This window comes from Scophthalmus maximus, chromosome 10, assembly GCF_022379125.1.
Source record: "Scophthalmus maximus strain ysfricsl-2021 chromosome 10, ASM2237912v1, whole genome shotgun sequence".
In the NCBI taxonomy this organism is placed as follows: domain Eukaryota; kingdom Metazoa; phylum Chordata; class Actinopteri; order Pleuronectiformes; family Scophthalmidae; genus Scophthalmus; species Scophthalmus maximus.
Genome location: NC_061524.1, coordinates 20292591 through 20307500, shown reverse-complemented (window position 1 = coordinate 20307500; position 14910 = coordinate 20292591). Strand labels below are relative to the sequence as shown.

The window sequence follows — 14910 nt, the reverse complement described above, 5'->3', positions numbered from 1 at the left end:
ACTTGCCTGCATTCCTGCTGTGCTGCGTTCACTGCCCCCCCCCCCATCTTTGTTTTCAGGAGGTTACGTAACAGCCCGGTTGACGGACGCTCTTCATCGTTCATAACTCCGAGGACGACGCCACGTCTGTCACCAAAATTATCTGCAGGGAGAAAACACAAAGTTAGAAAACTTCACTTCCACTTGAAGTGCTTTGTTGAAAAAAAAAATGGCGACATGGCTATTGTAATAACGTTGCACCGCTTGGACCGACTATAGTCCATTAGTTGTGGTGGAATCATAATAAGCATGGGTCTTAATCAACGGCTAGGTAAGTGAACATAGATTACAGATTACAATGATGTACAGGAGCAACAGCTGATACTTGTTGCACTGTTCAAAATGAAGAATCAGGTTCCATCCATCGCACAATCCGTCGTCTTCTCCGCCACGTCGAAAGGTTCTGGTTCCCGGGAACTCAACATTATCTCCCGGGTTTCCCCTCTCGTGATTATGACGACTTGACGGGAATGTTCACGTGCAAGTTCCAAGTTTGGCAAACTCGCATTTACCATAATTCCGACACCACGTTCCCTAAGCAGCAACCAAACGACCCATAACGGCTCGACGACGTGCGTCCGAGAGATTATTTTACCTGGTACGAACAACAAGATCAATCTTTCGACCTCTGAACTCCCGTGTTTTGGAATCAGGGTGCGTGACGTAGTTGGCGTGGTCCTCTGGACGCTGCTCGTCACACAGGGACTCCTCGGTCTAAATTTAGACTCCAGATATTCAAACCAACTCCAGTAGTCAGTGTGTGTGTGTGTGTGTGTGTGTGTGTGTGTGTGTGTGTGTGTGTGTGTGTGTGTGTGTGTGTGTGTGTGTGTGTGTGTGTGTGTGGGTGTGGGTGGGTGGGTGGGTGGGTGGAGTGGTGATGGTGATGATGATGATCCTCCCCCTCCTGAACCCGACAGACGATCACTGTTGAGTGTCTGAGCTCAGAGAGTCGCTGCACCAACTGTTCGTGGGGCCACCTGCCGCTGCCCGAGGTCAGGATGTGCAGCCGCTACAGTCAGCTGACGTGTGCGTTGCATGACGTCACCACGTGACTTTTGGAAACACCGCTGATTCCGGGTTTGTCATTTCTAGTAGATCTAAACTCAGGCTCCGCCCACGCTGATAAGTGTTAGTGGAAAAAAACCCTCATCTCTGTTGCTACGGTTACGCCTGTCGGAGTTTTTCCAGCCTCTGAAATCAGAGACTAGTGAATAAACGCTGCCAGTCCAAACAACGGACAACATGTGTCCGCTTAAGCAAGACCTTTCCCCAATACCGGCGCCGCCATCTTGTGCTGGCGACGTCATTTTATGAGTCTGCGCTCTGTGTCAGCTGTCAATCATGACGCCTCAGCCCCGTTAATAATATCATCAAATAACTAATGCAAAGGAAAGTGATCAGCAACGCGCGTGTCTTCCAGGCGTGTCAGTGCCGACGCAGAGCTGAAACACTGAGCACCGGGTCAGAACATGTGACTCTGACGTCGTCGAATCATCTCGCTGAACGTGATGAGAGGTCGATGACTGGTGTGTGAGACGCCGTGACACAAAGAGCCACTGTCCCCCACACACACACACACACACACACACACACACACACCCACCAGTACCAGTGAACACACAGCTCCGACACACAGATTAACACCATCCTCGCTGCGTGTGTGGCGTGTGTGGTGGAGATGTCACCTCCACTTCCTTAGTCCTCAGCTGCGTCTCACTCTGCTGCACTTCTGGTTCACCTACACTGGAACTGAAAGCTGCGCTCCGCTTCCTGTGGCAGCTTCTCGGGCTGACTGTCAGAAAACAGCCGCTCAGGTCGGACTGTCTGTCTGTCTGTCTGTCTCTCTCTCTGTCTGTCTGTCTGTCTGTCTCTCTCTCTCTCTGTCTGTCTGTCTGTCTGTCTGTCTGTCTGTCTGTCTGTCTCTCTCTCTGTCTGTCTATCTGTCTGTCTCTCTCTCTGTCTCTCTGTCTGTCTGTCTGTCTGTCTGTCTGTCTCTGTCTGTCTGTCTGTCTGTCTCTCTCTCTGTCTGTCTGTCTGTCTGTCTGTCTGTCTGTCTGTCTCTCTGTCTGTCTGTCTGTCTCTCTCTCTGTCTGTCTGTCTGTCTGTCTGTCTGTCTGTCTGTCAGACTCGGACTCTTCTCGTCACATCAGAATATAATTTGCTGCTGATGTTTGAACACCCTTACAGGAGCAGCAGGATTAGCAGTTAGCTCGTTAGCTCGTCAGCCCCCTTCCGTTAGCAGGGAGGTGAGTGAACTGCTTTTCTGTTTCTTCATCCCAACTCTGTGGAAACGATGATGATGATGATGATGATGACGATGATGGCGATGATGAAAATGACGGGAAACCCGAAAACAAACGCTATATCACAACATACATTGTCTCAAGGCACTTTACATAGTGAGGTCAATATTACAATATTACAGGGAAAACCCAACAAATCCCACAATGAGCAAAGCACTTGGCGACTGTCGAGAGAAAAAAACTCCCTTTTAACAGGAAGAACTCTCTGACAGAAACGCACTCGGTTGTGGGTGGTCATATTAGTCCCTTTGTTTTCCTGCTTCTGCGTCAAGGTCAGTTTTATGTTTTTTGGGGTCTAGGTCCTTCGCAATCTCGTGAACAGGATATTCCCCTTAAAAATTGGTCTCAAACTTTTTCTCAAAGATGAACTGATTAGATTTTGGTAGATTTTTAGATTTCCACATTTATCGTTCCCTCGGCGTCACCAGTAACGCCATCGTCTAGAGGAACCTTCCGAGTTCTGATTTAAAAGGCCGCAGCAGGTAGGAAGATGACGGATGAAGGAGGTGTTCCAGACCTGGAAACTTGAGACGATGTCTTCAGTAAGATAACTGACAGTGGACAACGGGCTCAGGCCTCAGCAGCTGTTGTCGTTATTAATATCTGCTATGCGTCTGATGAAGTGGAGAGCGACTTCCCTCTCAGGAATCTCACTTCCACTTTACCGATCAATACAATAACCATGTCGGACTTTCAACACCATGAGGCTGATGCTGTTCTGAGAGCAGCTGGTCCTGAAGGGATCATGAATGTCAGCAGAGACGGTGTGATCCACAGAAAAACACAAACCTCAGGTCTAATATTTGTTGATTTCTTGATCGACAGAAAAGGAAACTTGTCAGCCTGCCGCTCCAGATGGTTTCTCAACACAAAACCGTCTAGAGATTCTCTTGTGTTCCGATGGAACTGATGCTTACAGCAGCATCTACGCTAAACCTCTTTGAGCCGCCATCGCCGCTTCCTCAACCTCAGGTTATGTATCGTTTGGGTTTTTGTCTGATACCGGCGGTGCTAAATAAATACTTTTGAAACGGTACTGGTAGGGCTGGGCGATATGGCCAATAAATAATATCTCAATATATCTTTGTACGAGAAAATTTAATGTCGCTGCGTTCGCGATATAGTCATTTAATACATCTCACAAATAATGCCTAAACGTTCGGCCAGAACCGATACTTTTTTTTCATTTACAAAAAGCACAAATTGACGGCCAATCAAAAGAACAGATTTTTTATTGCTGAGGCAAATTGGAACTTGTCAACAGTTTAAAGTATATTTAACTGAAATATACAAATATAAATCAGTAAATCAGTAATCAACAAAACACAACTACAGTAATTAAACACCAAATAGTTTCAGTGCTTCATCCAATGAAACACTGTTCTGTTGGACATGTTGCCATGGTGACAGTCAAACACGGAGCGTCGGCCGTCGTCCCCGCCTCCAAAAGTCTCAACTTTCAACGTGACGAGGGAGCGAGCGACTGTCTGGCAGCGTTGAGCAGTTGTGAGCGCGTCGTGAAGAGCGAGTCCACGGTCGTGCACGAGGAGCAGAGACGCTTGTTCGCTAATGATACAGCTACAGTTTGTAATAGTTAGAGGAACTTATTCACAGAAATTGAATAAATATTGTCAATTACTGCGTGTTCATATATGTATGAGTTAAATATAGTTCCATGAGGTGGACCCGAACTCCGCGTGAGTCTCCGTGTTTCGACGTCGTGTTGAATACGGTTGTTGAACAAAGCGGTGCCGGAAACCGGAAGTGGAATCAGCACTGCGCCGCCATAAAGTGTCCACTGTCGGCCGCTCAGTTGGTTGCAGTTTGCAACTTTACCACCAGATGCCGCCCGAGAATAGTGAGAAAATAACACACTGGGGCTTTAAATAGACTGTCTGAAACACGGCAACACTGTTGGACCGTTTACCTTCAGGCAATTTAGTGCTTTAATGCTACGTTCTAACAGAGCCTCGCAGAGAGCGAGTTGATGAATGTGCGGTGATGTCTATGTTGCCGGTCAGCAGCGTAACTATTTCACTACAGACAGGAGTTCTGGCAGCAAAATTTGGAACCGGTGCCGGTCCCTGGTCAAACCTACCCACTCATAGCTGCCAGTACACAGTTCCCACTTGTGAGGGAATCCAGCTGCCTCAGAAAGGTTATAAACGTTTGCTGCTTCTGTTATTACATAAACTGAATAGCTCTGGGTTTGTGCTATGTGAAGATGACTCACCGTCAAAGTGTTTGGTTTTTACCACGTTGCCACAGAGACGAGATGATTTATGATGAAACTGATGAACTTATGTACCGAATGACATTGGTCCTGTCGTTGTACTGTAGTGGAGTGACGGTGAGGAAAGCTGGTACGAGTCCCTGGGCTTTCCTGTGTGTGTGTGTGTGTGTGCGCGTGCATGTGCATGTGTGCGTGCGCGAGGTTTCCATTGTTGCACATTGGTCCTTTTAAAAGAGGAAGTGACTGTTGAAATCAGCTGTTTCAGCTAAAACTGTCCTCTGTGACATTTGAGAGGTCGAACGTGACCTGAAGGTTTTGTGAAGCAGAAATATTGAAACGCCGCGACTGTGAATGTTGGCGTAGCTCTGCTCCTCTAACTGCTCGTTACAGGAAAAAGATAGAAAAAAGACAATTGTAATTTTAGGAGGAACTTCACTTCATCGCGGTGTTTCCTGTCTCCTCCTCCACTGCGTTGTCGGTTAACCAGGGCTCTGCCCTTTCACCTTCTTACTCTGACTCCTCCGACCTCTGGTGATATCGGATGAGAGCATCACTTACTCTGCAGTTGGAGCGTCTGCGTGTGAGTAACACTTAATATTCACTTCATGTTCCAGAACGTTGGGCATCAACAGATCGTTTGGTTGGTTGGATTGTTTTTTAGCAGATCTCCAGTGAACTTGGTGGAAGGGGAGGGGGGTCGACCGATACCGATTAGTACTAACCTCAAGACCGATAAACGATATTTGAAACCGATGTTTGTTTGCAGTAAAAAAAAATTGGGAATAATACAAACTCTTAACACAAAACTCTGTTGAAATATCCTTATCGTTTAAATTTCTGGCGGCACCTGGTGGTAAAGTCGCAACCAACCACGCGGCCAACAGGGGGACACTTTATGGCGGCGCACCGCTGATTCATTTCCGGTTTCCGTCAGCGTCTGAAACTTCAACGCGAACGTATTCTGGACCGTTTAGTTCAACAACCGTATTCAACACGACGTAGAAACATGGAGGTCGGATTCACCTCATGGAACTATATTTAACTCATATATGAACACATAGTCATGGACAATATTTTCAATTAAAGTGATTAAGTTCTTCTAAATATTACACACTGTAGCTGTAAATAAATGTTTAATTCACTAAACCTTCCAGGACGACCCTAACACACAAAGTGCAGGGAGCGATCAGTGGCGTAATTATTATGGCTGCAACTTAACGATTATTTTCAATCACCGATTAATCTGTTGATTATTTTCTCGATTAATCGATTGGTCGTTTGGTCCGTAAAACGTCATAAAATGACACTCTATTTTCCTGAACCCTGAAATGATGTTTGTCCACACACCAAAGATCTTCAGTTCACTGTCACAGAGGAACAAAGAAACCAGAACACATTCATATTGAAGAAGCTGAAATCAGAGAATTTTCACGCGGTCGTAATTCATATATTCCCAAATTTCAACGGAACGATAAACACGACTTCTGAGTTCCGACGTGTTATGGAGCGGGGCTCACTGACACATTAAAATGTGTCATTGAACATTAAATTAGACACCAGGTCAGATCAGAGTTTTGAGTCTACACATTTTGGCAGATCTGTGGTGGGCGTACAGGATGAGATGGAAACCCACTCGGGTGTGACAGTAGATCTGTGTGTGTGTGTGTTGTTGGAAGTCATCGATGAACAGGAAACAGGCAGCCAGCCTTCTTCCTGTTTGCTGGTTGACCTTTGGCCCAGCGGTCGTTGAACTTTTTCCTCGTCGTCCATCTCTCTCTCTCTGTTTTCACAGTTAAAGGGAAGGAAATCAAAAAGTTTTATCCGTCGAGAACATCTGAACAATCTGAGTTCACATTCAGACGCAGACGACCACATTCTCTTCTCTGATTGGTTCTTCTCGGGCAAAGCGGCGCTAACACTTCCTGTCAGTAACAGTTCCACCTGTGAACGTGAACGGTCATGTGACGTGTCTGTTTTCAGGCATGTTGGTGTGGACGGTGATTATTTCTGAGACGGTCGTGTGGACTTGGAGTTTTAAAAACAACTTTTGGAGTTTTTGTGATCGGAAGTTATTTAAAAACCAAGTTTTGGGACGCAGGATCACTTTGTGTTTCCTCGCTGAGTAACACGGCGCCTCCCGGCGCGAGGGACACGAAGTTTGCTTCTACGTGAACGAGGCGTATTCTGGACCGCTTTGTGCAACAACCATATTCAACACGACGTAGAAACATGGAGACTCACACGGAGGTCGGGTTCACCTCATGGAACTATATGTAACTCATTATACATATATGATCACATAGTTCTGGACCATATATTCAATTTCTGTGAATAAGTTCTTCTAAATATTACAAACTGTAGCTTTATCATTAGCGAACGAGCGTCTCTGCTCCTCGTGCACGACCGTGGCTCTCTGATGCGACGCTGAGATGGGACTCACACTGTAGCTTTAATGGCAGATTGTTCGTCAGATTAATTCTTTGCTCTTTTGTACAGTTCATATTGCAAATAGTACATTTGCTCTCAGCAGTTTTTTTCACAGAGAATTTGTTCTGTCATGATTCTTCTACAGTCTTAGTGTTTATGATTCATCAGTTACATAAGAGAGAGAGAGCGAGAGCATCACTGAACACACACACACACACACACAAACAAACACAAACAAACAAACAAACAAACAAACACTGGACACACTCACACAAACAAACAAACAAATAAACACTGAACACACAGGCACACACATGAACAAACACTGAACACACTCAAACACACTCAAACGCACACACACACACACACACACACACACACACACACACACACACAAGCACACGCTCTCTCACATACACACTCACAAACACTGACACACACACACATGCGCACAAACACGAACAAACACTAAACACACACACTCTGCTCGCCACTTTAATCACGCTGTTTGTCACTGAACTGTCTGTGGTGGAAAAAAGAAAATGAAAATTGTCTGTCTGTCTCTCTGTGTCTGTCTGTCTGTCTGTCTGTCTCTCTCTCTGTGTCTCTCTGCCTGTCTCTCTCTCTCCAGTGGAGGGCAGACAGGCGGCATGACAGAGGAGAAATGTCCCCAGCTGGTGGACTACTTTGTGGTGGCAGGTCTGGACCCTGCGGGCCCCTGGAGGCCTCTGGATGAGGAGGGTAAGACCTGCTGCTCCACCTCCTCCTCGTCCCCCTCCTCCTCCTCGACCTTGGCGGGCCGGGGGGCGGTGGATCCGGTCACGGACCTGGCGGTGATCGCCAAGGGGCTCGGGGAGGAAGTGCCGGAGGGCTTCACCTGCATCGAGAGGACTCTGGGCGGACACTCGGCCGAGCTGAGCGCCGGCCTCATCAACAACCCTCACCTGTTCCTGTGCTACCGCAGAGGACGGGACAAGCCGCCCGTCCTGGACCTGGGGTGAGACTTTACCTCCACAGCTGTCCGATGTAAAGAGACTCAACCCAGCAGAACCTGGAACAACTTTGTCAACAAAGTGACACGTGAACACGCTTCAGGACTGTTGAACCTGGGTCAACCGCCGCGTTCCGTTACACCTCAGAGCTCTGATTTTTTTCCGGCCTCCCGAGTCGGAGATCGTAATTCTGAGTTCTGAGGTTTAATGGAACGCAGGGTTATTACCTTCGCCATGGAAGTTTTCACAGACAGACTGGTCCATGTTCAAACAGACAGGCAGACAGACAGAGAGATAGACAGGTCCATGTTTGAGCAGACAGACAGACAGACAGGCAGACAGACAGAGAGACAGACAGGTCCATGTTCGAACAGACAGAGAGAAAGACAGATCCATGTTCGAGCAGACAGACAGACAGACAGACAGAGAAACAGAAAGGTCCATGTTCCATCAGACAGACAGTCAGGTCCATGTTCCATCAGACAGACAGGTCCATGTTCGAACAGACAGACAGATAGAGAGACAGACAGGTCCATGTTTGAGCAGACAGACAGAGAGACAGACAGGTCCATGTTCGAACAGACAGAGAGAAAGACAGATCCATGTTCGAGCAGACACACAGGTCCATGTTCGAACAGACAGACAGACAGATAGAGAGACAGACAGGTCCATGTTTGAGCAGACAGACAGGCAGACAGACAGAGAGACAGACAGGTCCATGTTCGAACAGACAGAGAGAAAGACAGATCCATGTTCGAGCAGACAGACAGACAGACAGAGAAACAAACAGGTCCATGTTCCATCAGACAGACAGACAGACAGGTCCATGTTCGAGCAGACAGACAGACAGGTCCATGTTCAAACAGACAGGCAGACAGACAGAGAGATAGACAGGTCCATGTTTGAGCAGACAGACAGACAGACAAACAGGCAGACAGACAGAGAGACAGACAGGTCCATGTTCGAACAGACAGAGAGAAAGACAGATCCATGTTCGAGCAGACAGACAGACAGACAGACAGAGAAACAGACAGGTCCATGTTCCATCAGACAGACAGACAGACAGACAGACAGACAGGTCCATGGTCGAACAGACAGACAGACAGGTCCATGTTCGAGCAGACAGACAGACAGACAGACAGACAGGTCCATGTTCCATCAGACAGACAGACAGACAGGTCCATGTTCCATCAGAGTGTCCTCCTCGGTGGAGGTGATGAAATGAAATGCATCATGGCGATGGTGCCGTCGCTCTCGTGCAGAGAGCGTGTGTATGGTGTGTTTGGTTCACGTGATGCATATGAAAGCTTCAGATTATATAATCCAGAGGATTATGTAACAAGTGGTGTGTGTGTGTGTGTGTGCTGGACTCGTCAGCATCACACACACACAGACACACTGGACTCTCGTCAGCATCACACACACACACAGACACACACACACACACACACACACACACACACACACACTCTCTCGTTTCTATTGTATTGAGCTGTGTAATTACTGTGGATCGGGACGGTGGACAAAGAGGGAAACCCTGAGTTTGTTCAAGGGTTTAGTGTCGTGTTCATCCCATGACGGGATTCAGACTCTGTGAGCGTCAGGATTCAGTCAGACTCTGTGAGTGTCAGGATTCAGTCAGACTCTGTGAGCGTCAGGATTCAGTCAGACTCAGTCAGACTCTGTGAGCGTCAGGATTCAGTCAGACTCAGTCAGACTCTGTGAGCGTCAGGATTCAGTCAGACTCAGTCAGACTCTGTGAGCGTCAGGATTCAGTCAGACTCAGTCAGACTCTGTGAGCGTCAGGATTCAGTCAGACTCTGTGAGTGTCAGACTCAGTCAGACTCTGTGAGTGTCAGGATTCAGTCAGACTCAGTCAGACTCTGTGAGCGTCAGGATTCAGTCAGACTCTGTGAGCGTCAGGATTCAGTCAGACTCAGTCAGACTCTGTGAGCGTCAGGATTCAGTCAGACTCTGTGAGCGTCAGGATTCAGTCAGACTCTGTGAGCGTCAGGATTCAGTCAGACTCTGTGAGCGTCAGGATTCAGTCAGACTCTGTGAGCGTCAGGATTCAGTCAGACTCTGTGAGCGTCAGGATTCAGTCAGACTCTGTGAGCGTCAGGATTCAGTCAGACTCTGTGAGCGTCAGGATTCAGTCAGACTCTGTGAGCGTCAGGATTCAGTCAGACTCTGTGAGCGTCAGGATTCAGTCAGACTCTGTGAGCGTCAGGATTCAGTCAGACTCTGTGAGCGTCAGGATTCAGTCGAGTTGCAGCATTGATTCTTTAATCTTCTTTAACGGGCCTGATGGGTGTTTTTACACTTCCTCATGTCATTATCTCAGATTTCCATCGAAAATAAATAAAAAGCTCATTTATCTTTTTGATGTGGTTTTAAAAAACAAAAACAAACAGGACAAATTATTCCTGGTGCAGAAGATACAATGAAAACATAGAAAAATTAAGTTAAAGCAGACATTTAGTTTTTTTTTAAACAGGTGAATTAACAAACTTTTAAACAACTGTTCCTTTTCTTTCGAAGCTGCTGAATCTTGTTAAATGTTACAGTTTGCAATATTTTTATTTATGCAAACAAATGTTAACAACCTGAGAAAAGCATCAGGACAAATTGAATTAAAAGAAAGATAATGGACGTACAGTTCAAGAGGAGGAACAATGTTCGCTCGCTCACTTGTGTTTTCGTAGTTTGAGTTTGAACCAGGCTTCTTTTTGGGGGGCGTGGCCTAAAAAAAACATTCTGATAAAAACCAAATGCTCACCTTTCCTGCGTAGTTTATTCTGTAGAATAAAAGTTTTCCATGTCGGCAAACAAACGTAGATACCGACAAGTCTGTGAAATAAATGGGTCTGTTCAGTTTTGCTTTTTAACAACTCGGGAGCTGAAACTCGCTTGAAATCAGCCGAGGAACAAAAATCGATAAAAAAGCAATTGATAATCTTTCCCGAACAATCAAACAGCATTTTTTTTAAATTCCCGGCGAAGTGAGATCTGACCGTGTGCGTCTGCGGTCTGTCCCCGCAGGGTTCTGTACGAGGGGAAGGAGCAGCCGAAGCAGAGCTGGTACGTCATCGAGACGACGCCCTACAGCCGCTCCGCCAGCCTGTGCGCTGGCAGCGCCCCCACAACTCACCGGGTCTTCCTGACGTACCGCCGGGCTCTGGACTCCCAGGGGCTCCACACGCTGGGCGTCACCGACATCGCCCTGCTGCTGCCTGGCAAGGGGGAGGTGGCGCCGCACACATTCTGCCGTGTCGACAAGAACCTCAATACGGGCATGGTGAGGGACGAGGAGAGAAATTATTACATATATATATATATATATATGTTATTTACAGTTAGTGGTGACAGACAGACAGACAGTGAGAGAGAGAGAGAGAGCTACAGACAGACAGAGACAGACAAACAGAGAGACAGACAGAGAGACAGACAGACAGAGAGACAGATAGACAGACAGATAAACACAGACAAATAAATAAACAGAGAGACAGACAGACAAATAAACAGACAGGCAGACGGATAAACAGAAAGACAAATAAACAGAGTGACAGACAGATAAACAGACAGAAAAACAGATAGACAGATAAACAGACAGACAGACAGACTGACTGTCCTAACATCCATAACCTCCTTGGCAGAGATAATAAATCGCCCTTCCTTTTTAATGCAGGTTTATTTGTTCGTTGTTATATAAGATATAACAATTTTTTTGTGTGTGCGCCTGTGTGCGTGCGCATGTCTGTGTGTGTGTGTGTGTGTGCGTGCGTGCCTGTGTCTGTGTGTGTGTGCGCGCATGCGTGTCTGTGTGCGCAGTGGGGTCCAGCCCTGTACGTGTGCTACAAGCGAGCTGTGGCCAAAGCCAATGCCTTGGTGTACGAGGCCAGTGAGTATATCCACAGACACTGAGGGGATTTAAAACACTGAGCTGAGGGCTCAGGCGTGAACAAACTAACATGGCGTTCGCCGCCGCCCGCAGGTCTGATCAGCCGCTACCCGGAGGACGACCTGGAGGCGTTTCCTCTGCCTGAGTCGGTGCCCGTCTTCTGCCTGCCGATGGGCGTCACCGTGGAGAGCTGGCCCCTGAACACCAAGTACCAGCTACCTGTCTTCTCCACCTTCGTTCTCACGTCGGCCTGTGGCGACAAGGTGAGCGGAGCAACACACACACACGCACACACCGACCGGCGGGTCGACGCAGGTCCCCTTTTTCAAAAGGCGACCCATCCTCCTCCTCGCTCCCCGCAGGTTTACGGAGCGGCCATCCAGTTCTACGAGTCGTTCCCCCGGGAGCTGCTGTCGGAGCGGCAGAGCGTGCGGCTCGGCCTCCTCAGCGTGGTCGACCGCCGGCCCATCACCAGTCGCAGCCTGCAGGCGAAGAAGAGCATCTGCGTCCTGTCCCACTGGCCCTTCTTCACCGTCTTCCAGAAGTTCCTCACCTTCATCTACAGATACTCCATCTCCGGACCTCACGTCCTGCCGCTGGAGAAGTCAGTGCAACATTCACATTCTAATATTGGAATCGCTGTTAGTAAAAGCAGTATCCTGGTTTCACTGTAAAAACTCTTTTTCAGTCTCCTGATTGTGTCAAATGACACCCTGATGAACAATAAACAATAATGTAAAACTCTGGTTGAAAACATTTGAACTTTGAACAGATGATGAGATTGAATGTGTCGTAGTTGATGTGTCGCTCTGTTCTCTGTCTATCTGCAGACACATCTCCAGCTTCATGCACAACGTCCCGTTTCCTTCCCCCCAGCGGCCGCGCATCCTTGTCCAGGTACAGACACGGATTCAGACCTGCGACACATCTTTATATACAGTTACTGATCGTCTACATATGCAGTCGCTGATCGTCTACATATTCAGCCGCTAATCTTCTTTATATACAGTCTCCGATCGTCTTTATATACAGTTGCTGATCGTTTTTATATACAGTCGCTGATTGTCTTTATATACAGTCACTGATCGTCTTTATATACAGTTGCTGATATTCTTTATATACATTCACTGATATTCTTTATATAGAGTCACTGATCGTCTTTATATACAGTCGCTGATCTTTTTTATATATAAATTAACTGATCATCTTCATATAGTCACTGATCGTCTTTATATACAGTCACTGATCGTCTTTATATACAGTTACTGATCGTCTTTATATACAGTCGCTGATCGTCTTCATATACAGTCAATGATCTTCTTTATATACAGTCAGTGATTGTCTTTATATACAGTCCCTGATTGTCTTAATATACAGTCGCTAATCTTCTTTATATTCAGTCGCTAATCTTCTTTATATACAGTCTCCGATCGTATTTATATACAGTTGCTGATCGTCTTTATATACAGTCGCTGACCGTCTTTATATACAGTCCCTGATTGTCTATATATACAGTCACTGATCGTCTTTATATACAGTCACTGATATTCTTTATATACATTCGCTGATATTCTTTATATACAGTCACTGATCGTCTTTATATACAGTCGCTGGTCTTCTTTATATATAAAGTAATTGATTGTCTTCATATACAGTCACTGATCATCTTTATATACAGTCGCTGATCGTCTTTATATAGTCGCTGATCGTCTTTATATAGTCCCTGATTGTCTTTATATACAGTCTGTGATCGTCTTTATATACAGTCGCTGATCGTCTTCATATACAGTCACTGATATTCTTTATATACAGTCGCTGATCTTCTTTATATATAAATGAACTGATCATCTTCATATACAGTCACTGATCGTCTTTATATACAGTCGCTGATCGTCTTTATATAGTCACTGATCGTCTTTATATACAGTGTCTGATTGTCTTTATATACAGTCACTGATTGTCTTTATATACAGTGTCTGATCGTCTTTATATACAGTCGCTGATCGTCTTCATATACAGTCAATGATCGTTTTTATATACAGTCTGTGATCGTCTATATATACAATCGCTGATCGTCTTTATAAACAGTCGCTGATCTTCTTTATATGTAAAGTAATTGATCGTCTTCATATACAGTCACTGATTGTCTTTATATACAGCCGCTGATTTTCTTTATATACAGTCGCTGATCGTCTTTATATACAGTCACTGATCGTCTTTGTATACAGTCGCTGATCGTCTTTATATACAGTCGCTGATCATCTTTGTATACAGTCACTGATCGTCTTTATATACAGTCGCTGGTCTTTTTTATATACAGTCCCTGATTGTCTTTATATACAGTCACTGATCTTCTTTATATATGAAGTAATTGATCTTCTTCATATACAGTCACTGATCGTCTTTATATACTGTGTCTGATCGTCTTTATATACAGTCACTGATCGTCTTTATATACAGTCGCTGATCTTCTTTATATATGAAGTAATTGATCGTCTTCATATACAGTCACCGATCGTCTTTATATACAGTCACTGATTGTCTTTATATACAGTCGCTGATTGTCTTTATATACAGTCACTGATATTCTTTATATAGAGTCACTGATCGTCTTTATATACAGTCGCTGATCTTTTTTATATATAAATTAACTGATCATCTTCATATAGTCACTGATCATCTTTATATACAGTGTCTGATCGTCTTTATATACAGTCACTGATCGTCTTTATATACAGTTGCTGATCGTCTTTATATACAGTCGCTGATCGTCTTCATATACAGTCAATGATCTTCTTTATATACAGTCAGTGATTGTCTTTATATACAGTCCCTGATTGTCTTAATATACAGTCGCTAATCTTCTTTATATTCAGTCGCTAATCTTCTTTATATACAGTCTCCGATCGTCTTTATATACAGTTGCTGATCGTCTTTATATACAGTCGCTGACCGTCTTTATATACAGTCCCTGATTGTCTTTATATACAGTCACTGATCGTCTTTATATACAGT

General features: G+C 45.6%; 1 protein-coding gene and 1 long non-coding RNA gene across 6 annotated transcripts in view; one reads left to right on the top strand and one right to left on the bottom strand.

The window, feature by feature from the left end:
• The window catches only part of LOC118284704, a 2040-nt gene extending 260 nt beyond the window's left edge, over nucleotides 1-1780 (bottom strand). The window contains exons 1-2 of the long non-coding RNA XR_004784928.2: nucleotides 1643-1780; nucleotides 1-142 (exon numbers count right to left, since the gene is read on the bottom strand). The exon at nucleotides 1-142 is cut by the window's left edge and continues 260 nt beyond it. This is a non-coding gene — a long non-coding RNA (uncharacterized LOC118284704). The remainder of the gene's footprint in view (nucleotides 143-1642) is intronic.
• The window catches only part of LOC118284645 (DENN domain-containing protein 4B), a 34293-nt gene that overhangs the window by 3057 nt on the left and 16326 nt on the right, over nucleotides 1-14910 (top strand). For 2 of the 5 annotated variants that reach the window (XM_047334890.1, XM_035607519.2), the window contains exons 1-7: nucleotides 4831-5155; nucleotides 7634-7999; nucleotides 11037-11292; nucleotides 11826-11895; nucleotides 11989-12158; nucleotides 12258-12499; nucleotides 12726-12792. In XM_047334890.1, coding sequence (XP_047190846.1) covers nucleotides 7653-7999; nucleotides 11037-11292; nucleotides 11826-11895; nucleotides 11989-12158; nucleotides 12258-12499; nucleotides 12726-12792 — 1152 coding nt within the window. In that variant the 5' untranslated portion in view covers nucleotides 4831-5155; nucleotides 7634-7652. Of the gene's footprint in view, nucleotides 1-1696; nucleotides 1854-2110; nucleotides 2286-4830; nucleotides 5156-7633; nucleotides 8000-11036; nucleotides 11293-11825; nucleotides 11896-11988; nucleotides 12159-12257; nucleotides 12500-12725; nucleotides 12793-14910 lie in introns of those variants that run through there. The other 3 variants (XM_035607520.2, XM_035607521.2, XM_035607518.2) reach the window with 3 other exon arrangements.